The 26,775-nt window shown below is 40.1% G+C and overlaps 1 protein-coding gene across 1 annotated transcript in view; it reads left to right on the top strand.

Annotated features, from left to right (window-relative positions):
- LOC124775113 (centrosomal protein of 78 kDa) overlaps positions 1-26,068 on the top strand; it is a 132,006-nt gene extending 105,938 nt beyond the window's left edge. Inside the window, exons 7-9 of the mRNA XM_047249947.1 lie at positions 436-599; positions 20,402-20,675; positions 23,115-26,068. Coding sequence (XP_047105903.1) covers positions 436-599; positions 20,402-20,675; positions 23,115-23,129 — 453 coding nt within the window. The 3' untranslated portion in view covers positions 23,130-26,068. The remainder of the gene's footprint in view (positions 1-435; positions 600-20,401; positions 20,676-23,114) is intronic.
- The last annotated feature ends 707 nt before the right edge of the window (positions 26,069-26,775 follow it).

The raw sequence follows: 26,775 nt of genomic DNA on the forward strand, positions 1-26,775 counted from the left end.
ATGTGTCATCTGTTTTTATCTTACTTCATGTAATACTTCAATATATAATTTATTTGCCTAAAGTAGGCTAATTTGTTTTTATAGAAAATGTATAGGGCCTAGTCATAAATTTTACCTATAATGTAAATGAAACCAAATTTAAGTTTCTGTATTTCCTATTTTATTTTCTAATTGTGACCAAATATAAAATTATACATCAGTTAAATATTACAATTTATTTTGTTCTTGCTGCTCAGAATATATTTACTACTGAAGAGTTTGTCCACTTTTGCAGAAATGGATAATTACTGATTTTCCAAATGGATATTTGCTAAGGTTGAAGGTCTTGGGGAGTTAAAGGTACTTTTATTTTTTTGTAACCAAGCTGTACATGTAGCACTTTGCATTTTTTGCCATATAATTTAAATGGCTGTTACATATCTTTGTTGCTTTCAGTATAAATGGATGACTTTAGATGCAAGCTTGGAGGAACAGTCTCATTCTGCAGCTTCTAAAACACATCCTTACTTCATGTACTCAAATCAGGAAAGAAGTTTACACCAAAAAGGAGTAGCAAATGGTCGAGCTGCAGGATCCACATCTTTCTGGGCGCAAGAAAGGTATTCTATAAGATTTAAAGCTACAAAAAGTATTGTTAGTCTCTCCCCTTTTATCAAGTTACATTACATATAACTTTATTTAATCTAAATATTGGAACTCAAGATGAGACCAGGTATTTCATTGATAACCTGCAAAAGGATTATACTTACCACAGATGACAGTTCCTCTTGCAAATTGGGCGAGCTGTACTGATTGAGAAACATAAAACTCGTATCTTCTATTCCACATCTGTTCAAGTTGCATCTGTAACTCCTTTGTGTTCAAGGTTTCAAGGTAACACAAATTTTACAAGTCTCTCCGCAGTGCCGTATGATTGTTAGTCGCACATGCCGTATGATTGTTCACCAGCCTGGGTTACTTCCCTTCAAGTGGACTCTCCCAACATTCCACTGTTTCGTTTATCTCAGCTAGCGTCAGTAGTATCTAGAATGAAATTTTCACTCTACAGCAGAGTGTGTACTGATATGAAACTTCCTGGCAGATTAAAACTGTGTGCCGGACCGAGACTCGAACTCGGTTCGCAGGAGAGCTTCTGTGAAGTTTGGAAGGTAGGAGATGAGGTACTGGCGGAATTAAAGCTGTGAGAACGGGGTGTGAGTCGTGCTTGGGTAGCTCAGTTGGTAGAGCACTTGCTCGCAAAAGGCAAAGGTCCCGAGTTCGAGTCTCGGTCCGGCACACAGTTTTAATCTGCCAGGAAGTGTCAATAGTATCATTGGTGTGTGTCGTTACGTGTTGAGGTGAATGTTTAAGTTTAGTTCCTTTGTTCATTTGTTTTGTTTTTGTCACTGTTAAAATGCTAACCATTGAAGAATGTGTGTTTTTAGTTGAACAAGTGTTCACAGCTGGCGGTAAATTCGTCAAACATTTAATTTAGTTTTCCCAGAGACAAAACCCCCACATCGCGATACTGTGCGAGATTTGACTAACAAATTTCGAAGTACGGGTTCAGTGACAGATGCACCGAGAAGTGGTCGTCCTAGAGTGTTGTCTGAGGATAAACTACTCGATATTTCTGATAAAATATCCCTGATCCCAAACAAGTCAGTAAGAAAACTCGCCCAGGAAACTGATATTAGTGTCGGAATGGCCCACAGAGCTGTAAGGAAAAAATTAGAACTTTTCCCATACAAAGTGACAGTCATGCAAGAACTGAAAAATACTGACCGTGACAAGAGACTGCATTATTGTCAATGGTTCAAAAATTTCGTTCAACAAAATGGAAGGGATATTCTAAATGAAACGTTTTTCACTGATTAGGCATGGTTTCACTTATCCAGGTACATGAACTCACAAAATTCTCGTATGTGGAATACCGCAAATCCATTGTGTATTCATGAGGAACCACTTCAGTCTGTGAAAATAGGAGTTTGGATTGCAATTTCTAGATGTCGGATTGTGGGTCCCATATTTTTCAACAAAACAATAAACACACAACGATACTGCAGTTATATTCTTTACCCATTCATAGGAGAACTTGTGTTAAGTGAAATACTGAACGGTTATTTTCAACAAGATGATGCAACCGTGCATACAGCTCGCATTTCAGTGTCGCTGCTTGCTGATGTTTATGGTGATCGCATAATTTCACAGGGACTTTGGCCTCCAGGATCGCGGAACTAACGCCGCCTGACTTTTTCTTCTGGGGTGCAGCAAACGCAACTGCCTATAAAAAACCGTCCAAAATACATCGATGAATTGAAAACTGCAATATCCACTTTCACTACTTCTGTTATGGAAGAAATGTTACAGCTTGTGTTTGGAAACATGATTAGAGATGACTTGAATTGTGTATTCAACTACGGGGGAGGGGGGGGGGGGGCAGTTTCAACATTTAATGTGAAAATTTCTAAGTAAAAATGAATATTCAATAAATTAATATCTTGTATTTCACTGAGTTTCAGTTCGGCATATTCATTGCAGCATACGGCATGCGCAGCTAACGATCATATGGCACTGCAGAAAGACTTTTTGAACACCCAGTGTTTGTATTTACTAAAATGGTCATAGTGCTCTTTTATGTATGACAATTTCTTTCTTTTCCTATATTTGTTGCACTATATTTGTGCCTGTTATAGTTGTCAATATACAAGGACTGTTAGGGAAGTAAGTTCCATCTGGTTGTGAAATGGAAACCACTGTGAAAATCTGATGAAGCTTTGCACAGATGTGTTGGACAGTGTCTCTAGTATGCCTGTTGATAGCATCATGTTGCTGTTTTCAGTATTCAGTGTACAGTGAGCACATAAAGGTGCCTAGGAAATAGTGTTTCCTGCCAAGTATGAGGTCCTGGTGAGAGATTTCACTTGATGCCATGCAGCCCACATAACAGAACTCTCATGCAGTTCCTTCTTCATTACAATTCTTTGCTGCACCCTGCAGGGGCAATAAAGATCCTCCTGCAGCATTTTCAGTGGGAAGTGTTTGATCGCCCACTATACAGCCAATAAATCTCTGCCCCAGAGTTTCATCTCTGCTCACATCAACCGCTGGCTATGAAGAAAACATTTGGCACAGACAGTGAGCTGTAGACCAGCGTAGAGAATTGGCAGAAAGCACAGGCAGCTGCCTGCTAAGATGATGGGACCAGAAAGTTGGTACAACACTATGACAAATGTCTAAGAGTGATGACTGTGTAACAAAGTAGTTGGAAGGTGTAGCTAACTGCTGCAAATAAAACACTTTTGATTTTCATAGTGGTTTCCATTTTGCAACCGATGGGAACTTACTTTCTGAACACCCTTCATATGATTGAAACCAGCTTTTGCTGTATTACATTCACAGTGGTTTCCATTTTGCAACCGATGGGAACTTACTTTCTGAACACCCTTCATATGATTGAAACCAGCTTTTGCTGTATTACATTCACAGTGGTTTCCATTTTGCAACCGATGGGAACTTACTTTCTGAACACCCTTCATATGATTGAAACCAGCTTTTGCTGTATTACATTCACAGTGGTTTCCATTTTGCAACCGATGGGAACTTACTTTCTGAACACCCTTCATATGATTGAAACCAGCTTTTGCTGTATTACATGATATGGTTTGCCAACTTCTGAGTATTTTTGCAACAAATGCCGAATCATTTAAAAAAAGGCCTTTTCATCATTATTTCAGCTTAATTTGGATAGTTGAAATTTTCTTTTTACCCGGAGAAAGGTGAACAGTATACTTAAATTTTTTGACAGATGTATTATGTTTCACCAGAATATGATGTTCTGGAAAGCCCATGACTGTCAGCAACGATTATATAATCATATTTCAAAGTAAATAATTGCAGATTCAGAATACAGATTGTCAGAAAATGTGAAATTGTTTTTTTATCACCTGCAGCATATTTTATGTCATCAAATCAAATGAATGAAATTTAAACATTTGATTGTATGGGATCCAGCAACTGTACACTATTTAATTACAGGATGTATATACAGCAGGGAAGGAAAATCAAAAACTCTGCAACCGAAGTGGCTGTATATGCGTCCCGTAATTAAATGTATACAACTTTTTATTATTCCAGGTGTTTTGGTGGCTATTTCCCTCACAAAGAAGCATATTATATACATCAACACAAAAAGTTTGCCTACATTCTAATAGCTCACATTTTCTGTATACAGTAATTCCTGTTTCTGCTACTCCGATCTGCAATTAAAAATATATTACTTTCAAAGCAGACTATCTTGTCAGTACTATTGGTCTAAGCATTTCAAAGTTATCTCATTCCTTGATCAGTAAACCAATTCATTATGTCAGCCTTCGTGCAATACAGACACTACAAACCCACATCTACAAATTCAAGAGCATTATTCAGTTTATATTTCACTGTAGTTGGCTTAGAAACAACTCACAAGTTTTCTTGCAGGACTGTGGCTTTCTAGAGCCATGTTCTTCGAATAATAAGTATTTCATAGTGGCCAGAATGCTGTCTCTCAGCTCAGGTAGCAGTATTAGGCAAGCAATTCAGTGACAACAAAGCTATGCTTAGCACAGAATGCAGAAAACATGTCTGTAGCTGTCAAAGGTTTAAAAGTAGATGCTTCCAGGATTCTTTGTTGATACATCCACAATTAACACTTTATTCAGAACCTGATTGCTACTACCTTTACTATATAACTAGTCTGAACTAATTCATAGAAATTTATTTATTTCACCTGCCTTCATTCTGTGATGTTTTTTTCATATTCTGAAGTCAGTCACAGTCCATTTATGTAGGATATTCTAACTCAAAAGCTGATGTGGTAATATGTTATATTTAGCTGTAACTCCTTTGTCGATGCACAATGGAAAGTCTAAATGTTCTTCCGTAATTACTTTGTAGCAAAGTTTATTATTACATGGGATTCATTGAATTCAAATAAACAAATATAATACTGTAACACTTAAATCTGAACATCAGCTCTTAAGATTTGATGCCAAAGTTATTAATATGTTGTTTGGGATTTGGTTGAACAAAGCATGCAAAAAAGTTACTCAAAAACTCAGTTTTGCCTGTTTTATACTCAGAAATTCCTCTTACTATGTAGATTTGCAGACAAGATTGCTCATATACTTTGCATTCTTTCAGTCGATTCTGTCCTGTCTTCTGGAACACTGCAGCTAATGTGAAAAAAATTGTTATTCTACAGAAATGTGCAATAAAAATATTGTGAAAGTTGATAATAGAACATATTGCATAAACCTCTTCAGGAACCTGTGGATTCTTACAATTACACACCAGTACAAAAACCCTAATGTTATTTGTGGTTAATATGATAACATGATAGAATTTAGAATGAATTCAGCAATTCAAAACTGAAGTGCAAGAAGTAAAAATCATTTCCAAATAGACTATGTAACCCTCTCTATGGTACAGAATGGAGTTCTGTATTCTGGTGCAAAATTCTACAGCAGATTGTCAAGAGAACACCAGGAAGGAAACTAAAAATCTCCCAATATTTAAACACACAGTAAAAGAATACCTCTTTATCCACTCCTACTATGTATCTGAATACTTGGACTCAGGATTGTAAATTCTGCCCAACACTACTAATATTTGTATCAAGTAGATCCTGATTTTGTCAGTATATAAACATGTAATAGTGATCTGTAGTAGGAGGAGGAGGAGGAGGAGGAGGAGGAGGAGGAGGAGCACCTTTTTTCAATGTAGTCGTTTTTCTCCTTATGTCATAAATAAAGTATTAAAGAAGCATTTCTGTAATCGTCACTTTGAGTATTTAAGCATTAATTATAATTTGTTGTTGGTATATTTTACATAACTGGCAAGCGGTGGTTACTTCTGCCTGTTAGTGTTTAACCTGAATCATTCCACATCCCTGAAGGCTCTCCTTCTTGATGAGAGTAACAGAATGTGATGTGTGAATGGATGACTGAAAGCAGAGTGAACACCATTAGTAACCTGACCTGAACAATAACATAAAAGACGTAAATGGCAGGGGAGGTAGAGGGTGTGGTGAGAGAGGGAGGGGAGAGGGGAAAAAAAAGCATTAACTACAATAAGGAAGGCGACCAGCGATCGATGGTATTCAGGGAGATACTTTTGATAATAGTATGTCATTGCCTGTTTTATTATCTACTTAGCTTTGTAATTTTAGCTAAATGGCACGTGCAATCAAAATTGATGTTTCTATCACCATTATAATCATCATTTCGGACAACAACATTATGACATCATGCACTATAGAAACATACATATAATAATATGAAATAGAATACACTGTTACTCACTACATAGGAGAGGACATTGAGAAGCAGATACACACATTGGAAGAAGACTTATAGATATTATAACCTATAAGTGAAATGCCTTCTTCAGATGCAGAAAAATACACACATGCATTCATGCACATACAGCTGTCACATTTGAGCCACTCTTGTCTCCGAGGGCTAAGGCCCAACTATATTTAGCAGGCTTATTATTTCATTATCCTGTTGATTGTCTGAACCTTATCCTTTATTGAAAGACTTCTTGTAGTTCCTTTCTTAATCAATTATGTAGTTGTTTCTCCAGTGCTCTGTATTTCTTTAGAGGCATTTGCCCTGGAAAAAAGCAAAAACGATGTCCGCCATCATAAAAATCTCCTTCATTTTGACCTCTCCGATTTTCTCAGCCTGAGTGATTGATGATTTGCATTCACTTGTTGAGCCAAAGTATTGACTCCAGATTTCTGCCCAATATTACAACTGACCAGTAGTCTGCTACAGGTGCTGCAAGCTGTGTTGTTATGCCTATTCATTGCTTGGACTCTTATGTATAACAACATACGTCGTAGAACTATAAAAAGACTGTTAGGTCACTTGTTGATATATCCAGCAGAAAAACAATCAACAGCTTGTCTGAATACCGAAAAGCACACCATTAACTCTTACATTCTCATCACAAGGAAATATAGGCTGATTGAGAGAAATATTGTCACTAGTCTTAGCTCTGATGCCACATAATAGGAAATTAGTTAACAGTTTCAGGAGGAGACTCCAAACCATTAGAAACACAATAAATTAATATTTCCATGAGATAAAAACAAACATGGAGACCTATTCCATTGGTACCTGAAGTTATTCTCTCCTCCATTGTTTGCACGTTCATACATGCACCAAACTATAAAATATTTTCTTTTCCATTATCCAACAGAATGCAAATGGCTGAGCATCTTTTCAATTGTCATATGCTACTTAACACTCTCATGTAACTTATTTACTTTTGAACAAAGGAAAATTCAAGGTGGAATGTCTTTTAATTGTGTCTGTCTGCAACTTAATGTGTCTTCTTTACAGTAAATAGCAATCTGTCTTTTCCTACAGTGTTGATATTCCAACTGGAGTTATCATTGTTTAATATTTATGTAAACATGGAATACTCCAGAATATGTAAATGTTGGAAACATAAATAGTTTTGAGAATCTTTCAGAAATGTTGGTGAAGTTGTTTGACCAAGCAACCACAGCACACTATCCACCAACCACTAATCGGTACTTCACAAGACATCCAGCACAGCTTGCAGTATTGCTCCCTCTCCTAAAGAAACAACAACTCCGTTTCAGAGATTCTCATTGCAGCTGACTATTGCAATCTGGATCTAAAATTTGTCAGGGATCGTCTGTATGGCAGCACTTGAGGATCCTTGTGTTATGGTTGCATTGTCACATCCTGTCCACAGTGATGAGCATCAAAAATAGTCCCTCCCGTAGAAGATTTGCAGTCATCAAATGGGTAGTATGGCTTGACACAGAAGACACGGACAACCTCTTTGTGCTTTTGTTTTCTTGATGAAGGGTCATAATTCTTGATTCCTTATGTGACACTCGACAAGCGAAGATACTGCCCAAGGTATCTCCTTAGTAATTTTTGCAGTAGTCTCACTTTCCGCACAAGTGTAAAAATCTTACCAAGTCTTGGGGGCTGCCTCTGATTGGCTGGTGCTATACACTATAGCACTCTTGGTCATTCTCCTGGGTGTCCAGAATCCACATGCTAGCCAGCCGTATTCCTGCTCCTGTCCTAGTGATGTGGTGTTCCACATAGTCATGCTGAGTATAATTCAGTTGAAACAGAAATAGTGTATCCAATGTTGTTTTGGTTTCTTAACCATCGGGCAAAAAGAAAGATGTCTTGCTTTGCTGTGTTGTAATAAAATGTCATGATTGGCAGTACTGTATCCTCATCTCTCTGTCTGACATCAATTGTGCATCGAGGGGATATCTGCCAATGAATTTTTAAAGCATTCTGTGATGCTATGTGTCTATGGGTGTTAGGCAGTTTTCATCATGTGGATGATGTCAAAATGTGGAATTACCCCTGACACTAGCCTCAACTGGAAAAGTTTTCTGTGGCCAGAAATCATCAGTTGGGGTGCTTCAATATAATGTCTTCTACCAGAAACTATGCAATCTGCAACTGGCACAACTTTGGCAACAGCATAGTGGGTGAGGTTGTTAGTACATTCTGTTATCCATTGATTCCTGTTTATTGGCTTCGGGAAACTCCCCAAGAGATTAACTCCAGTCTGGTGTAATGCTGCCACTGCTGCTGAAACTGGTAAATTGGTATCAAATGCCATGGAGGTAGTTGCAACACGTGCTTCTGTCACTAGTTTTCCTTATAATGGTTTACATAGTGTCTAACAGATCAGCAGACACCTTCTCCAATGATACCTGCACCTGATTTTGTCTAGAGTTAGTACAAGCACCAGGTGACCAGATGTTGGAGAGTCATGAAAACACTACAAGATAGCTGGCTGTAGACTAGCTAGGATGATGAGCTATCATTTCTGTCCCATTGAGTCATAGTTCCTCTTACACAGTGTTCTCTTTAATAATTAAAACTGTCTGAGTACCCAGTGTTGCCTGGGTATGTATGCATTACAGTTGTATTATTGTATCTCCTCCTTCCCCCTCTCTCTTCCATCTCCTGTGCCCTCCCCCCAGTCTATCTCCTCCTGTCACTCTCTGTCCACTTCCACCACCCACCACTCTCTGTCTATTCTATTCTATTCTATTCTATTCTATCTATCTCCTTTTGCCCCCTCTGTCTGTCCATCTGCTACTCCACTTTTTCTATGTCCATCTTGTTGTGCTCTAATGAAACTACTTTTGTCTGACCAATACTGTGGGTTCTTTGATTGCTATGGGAGAAAGCTCATCAAACTAGAACACATGAAATATTAGGTCACTTTAGTACATAAATGAATAAAAGATTTACTTAATTGTGACACAATTCTTTGCATCACTTGATGCACAGATTAACAAACTGTTCTCTTGCAGTAAAAAATGCTACATTTATGAAAGAACATTTCATCAGAAACTTTTAACTGTCACTGTCCTACACGATGTTGACAGCTATAGCTGAGGTCACAAACTGCACTGAGTTCTTACATGCCTGACTTCAACATGATGGCACTGCAGTGCTGTGAGGGGAGGCGTTGTCTTCAGGAGCACCTCCCATACGCCATTGCAGATAGCAGCAAGGCCTCACTTACATCTGTGGTATTGATACGCATAGCTGATTTTGTTGTGCCACTGCAATCTTTGGACAGTACCACACATCTGCTCCTCCATACTCTGTCTGTCCATCTACTCCTTCTCCTCTCTTGGCCTGTCTCCGCCTACTCCCTCTTTTCTTCCACCTCCTCCCCTTTCTCTCTGTCCACCTCCTCTTACCTTTCTCTGTCCATTTTCTCCTTCCTGCCTCTCTGTCCTTTTCTTCCTCCACCCTCATTCCCATCTTTTCCGTCCCATTTCTGTCCATCTCCTCCTCTTTCCTTCCTCTTTCCATCTCGCCCTCCTCCTCCCCTTTCTCTCTCTGTTCATTGCCTCCTCTTCCCTTTGTATATTTCCCCTTGTCTTTGTCCGTCTCCTCCTCCATCTGTGTCCATGTCCTCCTTTCCCATTTCTGACTGTCCAAGTCTTCCTCCTCCCTTCTCTCTCCATATTATCACCTCCATTCCAATAGCACATTGCTGGTTCTTACCCCCCCCCCCCCCCAAACCCACACACAGAATTTCTTTCCATATAGTATGTGTACCAAGTTTGGTTCGAATCGATACAGAAGTTTAGGAGGAGTTTTTTACCTGCAGCTTTGCCATGTACGCACATCAGATATATTTAATATATGTCACACATATTTGTACACATACTTCACATTTATCTCTATCAAATTTTGCCCTGTGGTTTTGCTTCCACACAGGTCAATTTTTATGATGTCGTATCTCCTGAACCAGGTGTCGTACAATGATGTAATTTTGCAGGTACATTCAGCAGCATATGTGGGTACTCTCTGCAAAATGTCATGAATACAATTAGTTGTAATGAAGTAATTAAAAGTCCTGCCTGATGCAGTTTTACTGCATGAGGGAGCGAAAATGTAGTAGGCAATAAACTTAATCCATTTCATCATTTTGTGGGTGTTGTTAGCGAGAAAATTCGTGAAGGTGTGAAATTATGTGTAAAGTATCTTGCAAGTCATTAAGTGCTCTCATTCTTAAATACTGGGTGACTAAAGTCCAGGTAGTCACACATTATGGATCACGTTTTATAGATGACACTTCCTTTTCACCCCATATCCATCTCATTGATAACTATGTGTTCTTATCTTCACAGTGATTCTTTCCAGCAGTTGGCAATGCCTATATAAGACAACAAGTGTGTGGGGCAGTTGATTGATCAGTTACTGCTGCTACAATGACAGGTTATCAAGATTTAAGTGAGTTTGAACATGGTGTTATAGTTGGTGCTTGTGTGATGGGACACAGCATCTCCGAGGTAGCGATAAAATGGGGAATTTTCCTGTACAAACGTTTCATGAATATACTTGAATATCAGGCATCCAGTAAAACATCAAATTTCTAACATCACTGCAGCTGGGAAAAGCTCCTGCAAGAACAGGACCAATGATGACTGAAGAGAATCATTCAATATGACTGAAATGTAACCCTTCCACAAATTGCTGCAGATTTCAGTGCTTGGCCATCAACAAATGTCGGCATGAGAACCATTCAACAAAATGTCAACGATATGGGCTTTAGGACCCAAAGGCCCACTCATGTACCGTTGACGACTGCACGACACAAAGCTTTACACCTCACCTTGGCCCATCAACACTGAAATTGGACTGTGATGACTGTAGGGTTGCCACAAGTTCTAAAAATCGGGGAATATCAGGGAATTTCAAACATGTCAGGGAAATATCAGGGAAAAAATCTCATTTTTGTCTAAGTAGGTGAAATGGCTTGTTTACTGAGATGTCATGCATCGTCAATGGCTGGGCACAGCTGAGTACGTGCGCCACTCTCCTACTCCCTCATTCCTACTGCTTCTCCCCTTCCTACCATTCCTCTCAGCTTGCAGTCAGTGCTGCCACCACTTCTTGCCGCTACACTAGCAGCTGCCGACCAGAGGCAGGGAGGCATGATGAATGGTTTGTTTGGATCTGATTCTCAGATTGTTGACACAGTGTCTGGAGATGGCGGTCAAGTGACCAGGAGTTGTGTCTGGGTGATTTTGTGTGCTCTCGTTTTCTGACAAAGGCTATGGCTGAAAATTTATTTCTGAGAGTGTGATTGTATTTTCTACTTGCCTGTCTGCAGCTCATCAATCACCTTTACTGTGAATTGCTACCTATCCCCATTAGTATTGATTCCCAGAGTATTTGCACAAGTTATCTGTTCCGTGGATTGATCACTGCAGTTCTCATTTCATCAACATCGTGTCTGTGACACATGAATAGCTGGGCACACAAGTGGATTTCTGCAATGGGTCGAAACTGTAGGGTATTTCTGTTGGTATCTCTAACAGATCGGTCCTATCGATCTGAAGCCCATTGTTTACCACTTGTGTGCAGTCCCTGGCAATCGAATCTAGTCTCACCGATCTGCCCAGGCTGCGTCTGTCTGTGTGTGGTGTAATGTGGCAGATTTTCATCATTTATCCAAGGGCCCAGAACTGTGGTGCTCCTCAGCAGGCCAGAGGTCAAGGAGGTGGATTTCAGCAACTGCAACTGTCTTACCACAAGAACATTTTACAGTGCAGCGTTTTATAGACATTTTATTTATTGTAGTGTATTTTGGCACTTCAAAAGTATGGATGATAAGAAGAAAAAAATTGCGGCAGTCGCTGGCAGTTTGTACGCTGTGTACTCATATATTTCTCGAAAGAAAAACCACACAGTACCTGCAAAATGACAGACCTAACACAGTGGGTAATAACCGACAATAATGAATGTAGTAGAACGAATACTTTATTGGCGCTCACTTATAGCATTGGTGTCACAAGTCTTCCCTGCCCTACACATCTCTTTCAAGAGGCCTACTTTTTTCCGAGGTTATTTCTGAAAACAGTGAAGGTATTTAAATCTACCTTGCGACTCCAAGGAAATGCGTATTTTTGACATAAAATGTGTTTCGTTTTATTGAAATAAAATAACGACAGTGGTCTTAATGAAACACTTACACCATTTGGCTTGCTTTCTCCATCTAAAAACAGTTCATTACAAAACATGTTGATGTTAGCATTTAAGATTTTTGCTCACACAGGGGAGAAATACATAAGTCCTAACATATATTTGAGATCTCAAAATTTTTCAGGGAAAAATGCTAAAACTTGCCTGAAAATCAGGGAATTTCACTTGGGGAAACTTGTGGCAACCCTGGACTGTAAATTGTTGCCTGGACGAATGAGGTATAAATTCAAATTGTATCGAGGGGATGGATGTGTACAGTATGGAGACAACCTCATGAATCCGTGGACCCTGCATGCCAGCAGGGGACTGTTCAAGCTGGTGGAGGCTCTGTAATTTTGTGGGGCACATGCAGTAGGAGTGATATGGGAATCCTGATATGTCTCAATATGACCCTGACAAGTGACACATACGTAAGCATCCTCACTGATCACCTGCATCCATTGTGCATTCCCTTGGACTTGAGCAATTCCAGCAGTACAATGTGACACCGTGCACATCCAGAATTGCTACAAAGTGGCTCCAGGAACACTCTTCTGATTTCAAACTCTTCCACTGGCCACCAAACTCCCGAGACATGAAAGTTATTGAGCATATCTGGGATGCCTTGCAGTGTGCTGTTCAGAAGAGATCTCCACTCCCTCATCCTCTTGTGGATTTTAAACAGCCCTGCAGGATTCGTGGTGTCAGTTCGCTCCAGCACTACTTCAGACATTAGTTGAGTTCAGGCCACGTCATGTTTCGACACTTCTGCATGGTCGCGGGGGCGCTACACAATATTAGGCAGGTGTACCAGTTTCTTTGGCTCTTCAGTGTATGTACCAAGATTGATTGAAATCAATCTTGTTGTTTAGGAGGAGAAGTGGAATATACATATGTACATGTTTATAATATATTAGATTCACCTTTTTTTGGTTCATTCTCTTCAAATTCTCTGTGGTTTTAAGAAGTGCTGGATTTTTCTCTCTGTTCAGCGGCAGTGTCATTTCATGCACTGATGACAGAGGTTTTGTACAGGCTTCTGTGTTCTACCAAAGGATTCCTTGAAAGACAATTGGCATTTTTGTGTTTGTGTCCATTCTTGTGTACAAGTGTGATATGCACCTGAAGTCTCAGAGCCCACGTTGCCAGTCGACCCAATGGATCTTTCTGGCTAGTCAGTCAACGTAGAGAATGATGGCCTGTCACAGAGGTAAATGGTCAGCCAAGTAAATACAGCATGAACATGTTGATGGTCTGAACAATTGCAATACAGCCTTTCTCAGTTGTCCAAAATATGCTCGTAGATGGCTGGCGCATTAGATAGTCCAAATGGCATAACTTCGAACTCATAGAGGCTGTCAGGCATTATGAAGGCAGTCTTTCTCCCAGTCAGACTTGTTTGCCAGTAGCCACCTGCTTATCCAGAGTTGAGAAATACTTTGCTCTTCTTGAACAGTCTATAGTGTCATCAATGTGTGGTGATGGGAAGACATTTTTGTGATTTGGTTCCGTCACTGGTAGTCAAAGCAAAAATGCCATCCTTTTTCTTCACAAGCAGCACTGGAGAGAACCGAGGATCCTCCTGAATTGTGCACTGTTCAGCTGTGAAACACTGTACGAAAAGTGGCTAGTTGGTTAATAATCCCTACTGTTGATATGGTGTTTTACTATTGACCACTTCGTCTGACTTTTTTCCACTCTGAATATGAAAGCAAAAGGAAATTAGTGCAGAATGGCTAACACTTGCTGATGTTCCCCAGTCAGGCCAGATCCTATGGGCAGTTTGATAGTATGTTCCTCCCTTGCATTGTTGGTAGTGGCAGCAGAGCATGATCCTTCATTCATGTTGTTAAACTGTTTTTCCTGGACTGGTTTGGCTGTCACTGTGCACATACATTCAGGAGTGAGTTGTGGCTGTTCATGACAACTAGCGATCCAAAGTTCCCCTTATCACCTATAATCCTCTGCTCATCACTGGCATGTAAATTTCTTTTGTGGGCTTGAGTAACTTCTTGCAGCCAACAAAGCTTTGCAATGTAACTGAATATCTAGATTGATGGCTATACCTCTTCTTGTTAATGGCAGCAGAATAACAATGTTTGCTACAACAAAGAAGCATCCACAGCGGTCTGCTATGTGTGCTTGTCGAAATAGCTTCGTCAGTCTGGAGCTCTGATCTTCCACAGTCTGTGACTGCTTCTGATGCCTGCAAGAAGCCCAAGAATAACACCATGACTACATTTTGTTAAAATGGCAAAGTCAAAGAGCTGTGTCCTGTCGTGGATACTTATTCTTGCAATACCTGTTCCTGTCTGTGGGACATGTTTCCCATGTGCAACAGTACAATCACTTTCATATCATGGAACATAGTCTTCTTTAGCTGATGATGATAAGCATTCGACATTACAGGGAAAGAAGCCCCTGAATTAATTAGTGCCTGGATAAGATATCTATCAGTGATGACATCAATGAGATTTTCTGATCTTAGTAAGTTCATTCATCGAGGATATTCATCTGTGTTTGTCGGGGTAGCTGAGCGGTCTGAGGCATCTTGTCACAGTCTGCGCAGCTTCCCCCCGTCGGAGGTTTGAATCTTCCCTCGGGCATGGGCGTGTGTGTCGTCCTTTAAGTTAGTTTAAGTAGTGTGCAAGCTTAGGGACCGATGACCTCAGCAGTTTGGTCCCATAAGACCTTACCACCAGTTTCCAATTTCATCTGTGTTTGTCTCACCATCTTAGTTTTACTGAATTCAGTGGCTATGAAGCCAGCTTATATCTCTGTACTATGATTGGGAATGGCTGCAACAGGTTCATCGGTGACCTTGTCCAGGATAAAATTATGGGTTTCACCGCTCAGGTTGACTATAATTGTCTATAGTTGATTGGCAGGAATAGGACTGTTGTGATGGCCAACATCTTGTTGGGTAAAAGTTGTCAAACACTCACCGTCTTTCTTTGCACTCAGAGACAACATTTTCAGGGCATACAGGCATCCACAGCAGAAATAAACTAACGTATCGTCCTCCATGCTCAAAATGTCTGCCTTCTGTCGGGGGCTTTATACTTGGCAGAGGAGTTGATTGTAGCTCTGTTGGTTGGATACTAGGTTTTTGTTTGACAGTTGTGACGTAAGTCCATTATTCATGGCATGTTCAACTGGGGGCTGATATTGGTGCTAAAGATTGGTACACCCCTACTTCCTCAAGTACAAGGTCAACATTCCTGGCTACCTCTTGTGTACTTTTCCTGAGATTTCTGACTGCCATAAACCACTGTATCTCTTCCCATACTGTCTGGCTTACGACAAAACGAAGATCATGGTTATCTTCCACAGCTGATGTATTTCCTTGATGTTCTGACACCATTTGATGACTTCTGCTGTGTTGTGACATCTTTCACAGGAAGAGATTGGTACATATATTGCATCAAACTGAGTGAAGTGGCACAATGATTAGCACGCTCAACTCGCATTCTCGAGGACAGCGGCTCAAATTCACAATTCTGTGATTTTCGTAAATCAATTCTGTGATTTTCCTAAATCACTCCAGACAATTGCCAGGATAATTGCTTTGAATGGACGTGGCCAATTTCCTTCCCCATCCGTGAAACAGTCTGAGCTTGTCGATAGGAGGTTAAATCTGAATCTTTCTTCCTTCCTTCTTCCTTTCATCAAATGTGAGATTTTGTTAGCTTCTCTCATACTGAAATTCTCAATGTTGCAAAGGGCTACAACATTCTGATTGTGTGACTGTCATTTCCCCTTGACACAAAGGCCTGTTCTTCAATTGCTCTTCTACTAAGCAGACCTGCTGTAGACTGACACACAGTGTTTTATTCATTTCTGCTTAGAATTTGCCCCAGCATTTTAGCATCTCTTCATTGTTCTTGAACCGCTGCTGGGCTGTGCCATCCAAGCAAAAGTATACATTTTGTCATCTCACCTGTTGTATTTGGCAACTAAGTCAAATCCTTTCAGCATTTAATTGGGTCCTGACCTGCATCTCTGGAGAATACTGATGGATGCCTAATGCTGACTATCTGCTGGCTTGGTATTCACTGGTCTACTGAATATACAGACGCTATTGAATGACGCAGTGCTTGTATTCTGGTTCTTGTTGATGTAGGCAACAGCTTTTATGTTGCCTAATGGCAGCTGTGATGATGTACATCTCTTGAAGTACTGCGCATCTCCACCAAACAGTGTCTTGTCATGTTGTTGTTGTGGTCTTCAGTCCTGAGACTGGTTTGATGCAGCTCTCCATGCTACCCTATCCTGTGCAAGCTTCTTCATCTCCCAGTACTTACTGCAACCTACATCCTTCTGAATCTGCTTAGTGTATTCATCTCTTGGTCTCCCTCCACGATTTTTACCCTCCACGCTGCCCTCCAATGCCAAATTTGTGAGCCCTTGATGCCTCAGAACATGTCCTACCAACCGATCCCTTCTTCTAGTCAAGTTGTGCCACAAACTTCTCTTCTCCCCAATCCTATTCAATACCTCCTCATTAGTTACGTGATCTACCCACCTTATCTTCAGCATTCTTCTGTAGCACCACATTTCGAAAGCTTCTATTCTCTTCCTGTCCAAACAATTTATAGTCCTTGTGTCACTTCCATATATGGCTACACTCCATTCAAATACTTTCAGAAACGACTTCCTGACACTTAAATATATGCTCGATGTTAACAAATTTCTCTTCTTCAGAAATGCTTTCCTTGCCATTGCCAGTCTACATTTGATATCTTCTCTACTTCGACCATCGTCAGTTATTTTGCTCCCCAAATAGCAAAACTCATTTACTACTGTAAGTGTCTCATTTCCTAATCTAATTCCCTCAGCATCACCTGACTTAATTTGACTACATTCCATTATCCTCGTTTTGCTTTTGTTGATGTTCATCTTGTATCCTCTCTTCAAGACACTATCCATTCCGTTCAACTGCTCTTTCAGGCCCTTTGCTGTCTCTGACGGAATTACATTGTCATTGGCGAACCTCAAAGTTTTTATTTCTTCTCCATGGATTTTAATACCTACTCCGAATTTTTCTTTTGTTTACTTCACTGCTTGCTCAATATACAGATTGAATAACATCGGGGAGAGGCTACAACCCTGTCTCACTCCCTTCCCAACCACTGCTTCCCTTTCATGTCCCTTGACTCTTATAACTGCCATCTGGTTTCTGTACAAATTGTAAATAGCCTTTGCTCCCTGTATTTTACCTCTGCCACCTTTAGAATTTGAAAGAGAGTATTCCAGCCAACATTGTCAAAAGCTTTCTCTAAGTCTACAAATGCTAGAAACGTTGGTTTGCCTTTCCTTAATCTTTCTTCTACGATAAGTTGTAAGGTCAGTATTGCCTCACGTGTTCCAATATTTCTACGGAATCCAAACTGATCTTCCCCAAGGTCGGCTTCTACCAGTTTTTCCATTCGTCTGTAAAGAATTCGTGTTAGTATTTTGCAGCTGTGACTTATTAAAGTGATAGTTCGATAATTTTCACATCTGTCAACACCTGCTTTCTTTGGGATTTGAATTATTATATTCTTCTTGAAGTCTGAGGGTATTTTGCCTGTCTCATACATCTTGCTCACCAGATGGTAAAGTTTTGTCAGGACTGGCTCTCCCAAGGCTGTCAGTAGTTCTAGTGGAATGTTGTCTACTCCCGGGGCCTTGTTTTGACTCAGGTCTTTCAGTGCTCTATCAAACTTTTCACGCAGTATCGTATCTCCCATTTCATCTTCATTTACATCCCCTTCCATTTCCATAATATTATCCTCAAGTACATCGCCCTTGTATAGACCCTCTATATACTCCTTCCGCCTTTCTGCTTTCCCTTCTTTGCTTAGAACTGGGTTTCCATCTGAGCTCTTGATATTCATGCAAGTGGTTCTCTTTTCTCCAAAGGTCTCTTTAATTTTCCTGTAGGCAGTATCTATCTTGTCCTCTGGCCATCCCTGCTTAGCCATTTTGCACTTCCTATCAATCTCATGTTTGAGACGTTTGTATTCCTTTTTGCCTTCTTCATTTACCACATTTTTATATTTCCTCCTTTCATCAATTAAATTCAATATTTCTTCCATTACCCAAGGATTTCTACTAGCCCTCATCTTTTTACCTACTTATATCCTTTGCTGCCTTGACTACTTCATCCCTCAGAGCTAGCCATTCTTCTTCTACTGTACTTCTTTCCCCCATTCCTGTCAATTGTTCCCTTATGCCCTCCCTGAAACTCTGTACAACCTCTGGTTTAGTCAGTATATCGAGGTCGCGTCTCCCTAAATTCCCACCTTTTTGCAGTTTCTTCAGTTTGAATCTATGGTTCATAACCAATAGATTGTGGTCAGAGTCCACATCTGCCCCTGGAAATGTCTTACAAATTAAAACCTGGTTCCTAAATCTCGGTCTTACCATTATATAATCTATCTGATACCTTCTAGTATCTCCAGGATTCTTCCATGTATACAACGTTCTTTCATGATTCTTGAACCAAGTGTTAGCTATGATTAAGTTATGCTCTGTGCAAAACTCTACCAGGCGGTTTCCACTTTCATTTCTTAGCCCCAATCCATATTCACCTACTATGTTTCCTTCTCTCCCTTTTCCTAATCTCGAATTCCAGTCTCCCATGACTATTAAATTTTTGTCTCCCTTCACTACCTGAATAATTTATTTTATCTCATCATACATTTCATCACTTTCTTCGTCATCTGCACAGCTAGTTGGCATATAAACTTGTACTACTGCAGTAGGCGTGGGCTTCGTGTCTATCTTGGCCACAATTATGCGTTCACTATACTGTTTGTAGTAGCTTACCTGCACTCCTATTTTTTTATTCATTATTAAACCTACTCCTGCATTACCCCTATTTGATTTTGTATTTATAACCCTGTATTCACCTGACCAAAAGTCTTGTTCCTCCTGCCACCGAACTTCACTAATTCCCACTGTATCTAACTTTAACCTATCCATTTCACTTTTTAAATTTTCTAACCTACCTGCCCAATTAAGGGATCTGACATTCCACACTCCGATCCGTAGAACACCAGTTTTCTTTCTCCTGATAATGATGTCCTCTTGAGTAGTCCCCGTCCGGAGATCCGAATGGGGGACTATTTTATCTCCGGAATATTTTACCCAAGAGGATGCCATCATCATTTAACATACAGTATAGCTGCATGCCCTTGGGAAAAATTGTGGCTGTAGTTTCCCCTTGCTTTCAGCCGTTCGCAGTACCAGCACAGCAAGGCCGTTTTGGTTAGTGTTACGAGGCCAGATCAGACAATCATCCAGACTGTTGCCCCTGCAACTACTGAAAAGGCTGCTGCCCCTTTTCAGGAACCACACATTTGTCTGGCCTCTCAACAGATACTCCTCCGTTGTGGTTGCACCTACGGTACGGCCATCTGTATCGCTGAGGCACGCAAGCCTCCCCACCAACGGCAAGGTCCATGGTTCATGGGGGGCGGGGGGTCTTGTCATAACTCAATCAGTTCCAAATCTGAAAGGAGGATCATCAGTACATACCTACCTCTGGAAGCATGTTTTAGAGGTATCAGTATACAGCCAGACCAGAAATGAACTCCTGGGCAGAGAGTATTGCTATTTATACAAACCTAGATCATATGTCACAAACATATGACATATCAAGAACCTTCCAAAACTGATAAATACTAAATGACAAATATTTGTAGGTGGTCAGATTGTAACTGATGATTCACAGCACAACAACCAGCTATGCTAACCACCACTTTACAAGGCACGCAGCACGGCTCACAGTAATATTATGTAATATTTATACCTGACTTACAATAATCAACAGTTTGACACTGAAAACATTTTTTAAAGTTTATGAATATTAAAGAATTACTTTGTTGCAGCTGTGGATCATCTTACTTACCGCACCAGTTGAATGTAGAACTGAAGCAACATATGAACCGTGAGACAAAAATTCAGGAACTAACTGAAGAGCTTAATAAGATGCACTTGGAAATAAAAAAAGTTAAAGAGGAAAGAGACAGATATAAAAAGGAACTGCAGGAAATGAAAGCTGACTATAACAACCATATTCTACTGAATGTTGACACTGTTCATGCTATTAATGAAGCTTTTGACAAGCTCACAACTTATTTGAAACGTGGGAGAAACGGAGAGGTAAGTATTCTTTTGAGAAGTAGAACTCACACCCAATGCTTTAAGAAATCTTTCACTCTTCATCCTCCTCAAATATGAAAAGTTCATTTTTGAAAGAATTGTGATTATCAGTAAGTTATCATATTTAATTGTTGCCTGTTTTTAATTACTAATATAATATGACAAAGTCCTCAAAACCTTCACAATGTGGCTGTATAGTGTGTAAACTTTTAGATGGCAGACCTCTCCCTAGTCCTGAACCGGTAGACGTCGGTAAACGTCGGGAGGCTTTGGTAAGCACGCAGTTTCGACTGCTGCCAACATTACGTAGCTGACTGTGTTTTACAAGGTAGCCATTGTCGTCTGCTTCATTGTTGTTTTGCGCTCTACTGTTCTGCGTGTTTTTATTGTGCAGTTGTGCTAAACATTATCAAAATGAGTGAAGAGGCATTTGCTGGCCCATCTCGGGAGTCGCCAACAACCCCTACCGGTAGGCCTACGGTTAGATTGATTTAAAATTTTGGCACAACGATTTTTAGGAATACACCCGTGGTTTTATATACTTTTTTTTTAACACGTTTGCGAAACGTGTTGCAAATAGTGTTAGTAGTTACGAAATAATAGAACAAAACGTCATGCCTGACGCGGCACTTTTTCGCGCATCTCGATGTTTACCACGTCGTATCTCCTGAATTATATGTCGTAAAGAGACATAAATTTGCCGGCGCATTTACTGATATATGTGGATACTGTATACGAAATGTGTTGCGATTAGAGTTAATAGTGACGAAATAATACAGGGTGATTCAAAAAGAATACCACAACTTTAGGAATTTAAAACTCTGCAACGACAAAAGGCAGAGCTAAGCACTATCTGTCGGCGAATTAAGGGAGCTATAAAGTTTCATTTAGTTGTACATTTGTTCGCTTGAGGCACTGTTGACTAGGCGTCAGCGTCAGTTGATGCTAGCAGAGAGCTGCAAATTCCACAATCAACTGTATGGAGAGTCCTACGAAAAAGGTTAGTTATGAAACCTGAACGTCAACTACTCGAGGCGATGGATCGGCCGCCAGGCAGCCCGTGACAGAGCACTTCATCACTGGCCTCCAAGAAGCCCTGATCTTACCCCCTGCGATTTTTTCTTATGGGGGTATGTTAAGGATATGGTGTTTCGGCCACCTCTCCCAGCCACCATTGATGATTTGAAACGAGAAATAACAGCAGCTATCCAAACTGTTACGCCTGATATGCTACAGAGAGTGTGGAATGAGTTGGAGTATCGGGTTGATATTGCTCGTGTGTCTGGAGGGGGCCATATTGAACATCTCTGAACTTGTTTTTGAGTGAAAAAAAACCTTTTTAAATACTCTTTGTAATGATGTGTAACAGAAGGTTATATTATGTTTCTTTCATTAAATACACATTTTTAAAGTTGTGGTATTCTTTTTGAATCACCCTGTACATTAAAACGTCATGCCTACTGCGGCAGATTTACGGTATGTACTGAGAGAATGCAGTAAGCGACAACCTTTTTTCCTTTCATTATTTTGTGGGGGGGTGTCAGCAAGAAAAATTTTCGTAAAGGTTTGAAATTGTATGTAACGTTTGTTGCTTGTCGCTAAGTGCTCTCATTCTCAAATAGTGGACGCATAAATCTGGGTATATTCCCGCGGTGGCACCTTCATGGCTGTACGGAGAACAAATCACCAAAATTTCATTGCAGTCAGATGAATGGTTTGGGAATGCACAGAGAGCAGACATACATACATTTATTTTTATATATAGAGATTGACAGTTACGTTATACTATATGACTTGTTTAAGTATATTTAAATTTTATAATTAATAGTTTAACATTGCAGGGAATGAAATAAAATGAAAAAGAAAAATTGTAAGTAGTGGGAATCGAATCCGGGTTTGCTGCATTAGAAGCCTTTACTTAGTCATTTGCGCTGCAAATGCTACAGCGACCTAACTGTTGAAACATTGTCCATTACTCTTTTCGGTCGTTCGGAGAACAACTCACCAAAGTTTCATTGCAATCAGATGACTGGTTTGTGAGCGCATAGAAGACAAACATACATACATTCATTTTTATATTAATGTACATGACGATTTCAGTTTCGTTTACGAACAACATTTAAAGCGAGTTTTACTTCCAAGCCTTTCGTCTTCTTTCGTATAAGCATGACGCGCAATTTGTAGTGCCAGCACTGCAACTGGTAGGCGTGTCTTGTCGTCCCCCCCTGCCCCCCCCCCCTTTCCCAACAGCTCCTCTCCCCTCGCCAGCCAATGCTTGCTTCCTCCTCTCCCCGCACTCCCCTCACAACTCTGCCGTCTTACAGTTAACACACTGTACTTGTGTTCTAAAATAAATTGTTATGAAGGTAAATAAGGTTCTAGTTTGCTTCTGATTTAATGAAGAAAATTTTGTAAATAATTCCAAGTATTTCTACACAGAATGAAAACACGTGAATAAAACCAGGAGGGGAATACAGAAAAACATTAGTGGTGGAAAATGTTAAGAAGATAATAAAGAAGAGATGTGAAAAATGTATAAAAGTACTAAATACTAATTGGTAAGAGAAGAGGCAAATAATTGTAGAAAAAGAACAGAACACTAATTGTGGAAATTTTGATACTGTTCTAATTAGACATACATTTATATGCATACTAATTAAGAATTGTTTGCTGCACTGGACTCGCATTCGGGAGGACGACGGTTCAATCCCACATCTGGCCATCCTGATTTAGGTTTTCCGTGATTTCCCTAAATCGCACCAGGCAAATGCCAGGATGGTTCCTTTGAAAGGGCATGGCCGGCTTCCTTCCCCATCCCTCCCTAATCCGATGAGATCCATGACCTCGCTGTCTCGTCTCCTCCACCAAACAATCCAATCCAATTGTTTGCTGTAATATTGCACCATTTTTATGTTTGTTTCAACTGTTCAGCTTATGTCTTTCTTGCTTCATAAGAAAGGTAGTAATCAGTAATTGTAATTTTCTTCATTTTCACTCACACAGAACATCCATACTTTTCATTTACTATTCTTTTTTTGTTGCTGACTAAAACGTACTTTGGTGTCACATACGTACGAGCTAAATGCAAGTGTAATGTATCCAATAATTAGTTCAGCTTACTACTTTGTAGAGAATTAAAAATTAATGCAGAGGCTGATACAAAATTGTTTGTTCATAAGGTATATTCCTTTTCATTTTTTATAATTTTCTAGTATTTTATACACGTAAGTCCTCATGTGTTAACTTCTTAAGCTAGATTTACTTGTATGAATACCTGATATTGTGCTGTCTTACACTGGAAGTGCTGTATCTGCGGTAGCAGAGATAAAACATGAATGATATTCATCAATCTGTTTTTATTGGGAAAAACCAATAAACAAGAACAGTCTTGATGTCGACAAAGTAGTTGAAACAAAACACAATCGAAGCAAAAAACAAAATATGGATCCCACATCAGATCTTGTAACAGAAGAATAACAAAATAAAACATTTTCCTCACATCAGATGAATTCACAATTGCGAATAAGGACTACCATCAGCTGTAGAAAGGAATGACAACAATGAAAATCTGTGCTGGACCAGTACCCGAACACAGATATCCCTGCTTATTGCGAGTTATCACTTTGCTGTTTGGCTATCCATGCACGACTCATGGCCAGACCTAAAATTCCACATGTCTTCAACCATGCGTATCCTTTGGACATACATGCATGTCTATAGGAACTTTGTATCATAATCAGAATAACATAGGCATTGCAATATCGTATTTATCTCTCGATACCAGGTAAGCAACTTTCAAATACAAAGTCTGACCTGTACAGGAACATACATAATGGATGTACAAGTACAGGTTGTAGATGCATGGTTGATGACATGTGGAAGTTTAGGTCTGGCCATGAGTTGTACACAGACAGATAAGTGGTAAGCAGGAAATCTAGGTTTGACTCCCAGCCCGACACAGATTTTCATTGTCGTCATTCCATTCTACAGCTGATGGCAGTCCTTATTCACAATTGTGAATTCATTTGACGTGTTTTGTAATGGCTGTGGATGCCACAGTGCAGAACTTTGCAGTGTAATCCAAATAACACCGGCACTGCAATATCATATTTTCCTCACAAGTCTCTCGCTCAAGTAGGTCCACCTAAGGAAAGATGGAAACAAAACTACTAGAGATTGGTTGGCACAGCATTGTCACAAAGCTGTCCAGGGAGGCCAGACCATCATCACATGACACTCTGGAGTCACAATCTGAAGCTACCACTCCTGATGATCCGGGACTGCCAGCAGATGAGGTGCATGAATGTTGCGACCAGGATAACAGATCCCTACAAGTCCAGGTGGCATATCAAATTGCCTTCCAGCCAGCGGTGTACCTGCTTATAAGGCCGGTTGGTGGATGGATCTTCTGGGACTATTTTTGATCACGTGAGTGGCATATGAAAATAGTCCACTTGTTGATTACGACCTCTGGCGTTGATGTCGATCCGCGGTGCTCAGGTCGTGGACCCTGGCGGCCGTCGGCTGAGTCACAAAACTGTGTTTTCAACTCCGGCAGCAGTCTCGGTCATATTGTAAACATCTGCTTTGGTTTCACTTGCTGTGATGAAGGCATCAGCATCTCTGTTCTGTCATGCTGGATGCCAGTGTCAGGGCAGCTGTGATGGACACTGCAGGAAGATTTAGCAGATTCTCTAATTCTCCCTTTACCTGAAGTCAAAATTGTGTGCAGACTTCCACCTTCTCTTTCACACAGTTACCTATACTGAAAGAGAAAATTCTTGTCTTTCATGATAAAGATTACTGTCAATTCTTATGCTACTGAATTGCACAGATAGTTAGAGAATGACAGACTTTGTCATGCAGCAGAACATGGTTCCAAAATGTAACATCTATGACAGTTTTAAACTCTGTACATGTTATTGCTGTTGTTGTTGTTGTGGTCTTCAGTCCAAAGACTGGTTTGATGTGGCTCTCCATGCTACTCAATCCTTTGCAAGCCTCCACATCTCTGAATAAGTACTGCAACCCCCACCCATCTCAGTCTGCTTACTGAATTCATCTCTTGGTCTCCCTCTACAACCTTTATCCCCCACACTTTCGTACAGTACAAAATTGGTGATCCCTTAATGTATCAGGATGTGTGCTATGAACCGATCCCTTCTTCTTCTTCTTCTTCTTCTTCTTCCATGTTTCACTTCCATACATGGCTACATTCCATACAAATACTTTCAGAAAAGGTTTCCTGACCTCAAATCTGCATGCAATGTTAACCTTCAGAAACACTTTTCTTGTCATTGCCAGTCTACATTTTATATCCTCTCTACTTCAACCATCATCAGTTATTTTACTGCCCAAGTAGCAAAACTCATCTACTACTTTATCTCATTTCCTAATCTAATTCCCTCCCCATCACCTTATTTAATTCAACTACATTCCATCATCCTTGTTTTGCTTTTGTTGGTGTTCACCTTGTATCCTCCTTTCAAGACATTGTCCATTCCGTTCAGTAATGTTCACACCTGTCGGCAATTGCTTTCTTTGGAATTGGAATTATTATATTCTTCATGAAGTCTGATGGTATTTTGCCTGCCTCATACATCTCGCACACCAGACGGAACAGTTTTGTAATGGCTGGTTCTTCCAAGGCTGTCAGTAATTCTGATGGAGTGTCGTCTATTCCCAGTGCCTTGTACCTGATAGAGGCTTAAATCTGCTGTAGTTGGAGAGGTTCTGTGAAGTTTTGGAGCTGAAGAAACATTAGACTGAAGCCAGACTCTGCAGATATTTAGCTTGCAATAATTTTCCATAAAGATCTATGTGTTGCGCATGTTAATTCTTAAAATCTGAAATAGTAATGGAAAGTTGTAGTGGAATGTAAACAATTCAAAGAGTAAATGTAATAACTTGAATAGTAGAGGCAATGAGTTGACAAATGACAAAACTGAGAACTGAATTGTTTTTCGCATATCCACTTACTTACATGCATGCCCCCCTCCCCACACACACACACACACACACACACACACACACACACACACACACACAAAACTATACGAGCTGTACGAGTACATTGTGCTGGCTGAGTAGGCACTCCAGG

Source organism: Schistocerca piceifrons, chromosome 2 (assembly GCF_021461385.2).
Source record: "Schistocerca piceifrons isolate TAMUIC-IGC-003096 chromosome 2, iqSchPice1.1, whole genome shotgun sequence".
In the NCBI taxonomy this organism is placed as follows: domain Eukaryota; kingdom Metazoa; phylum Arthropoda; class Insecta; order Orthoptera; family Acrididae; genus Schistocerca; species Schistocerca piceifrons.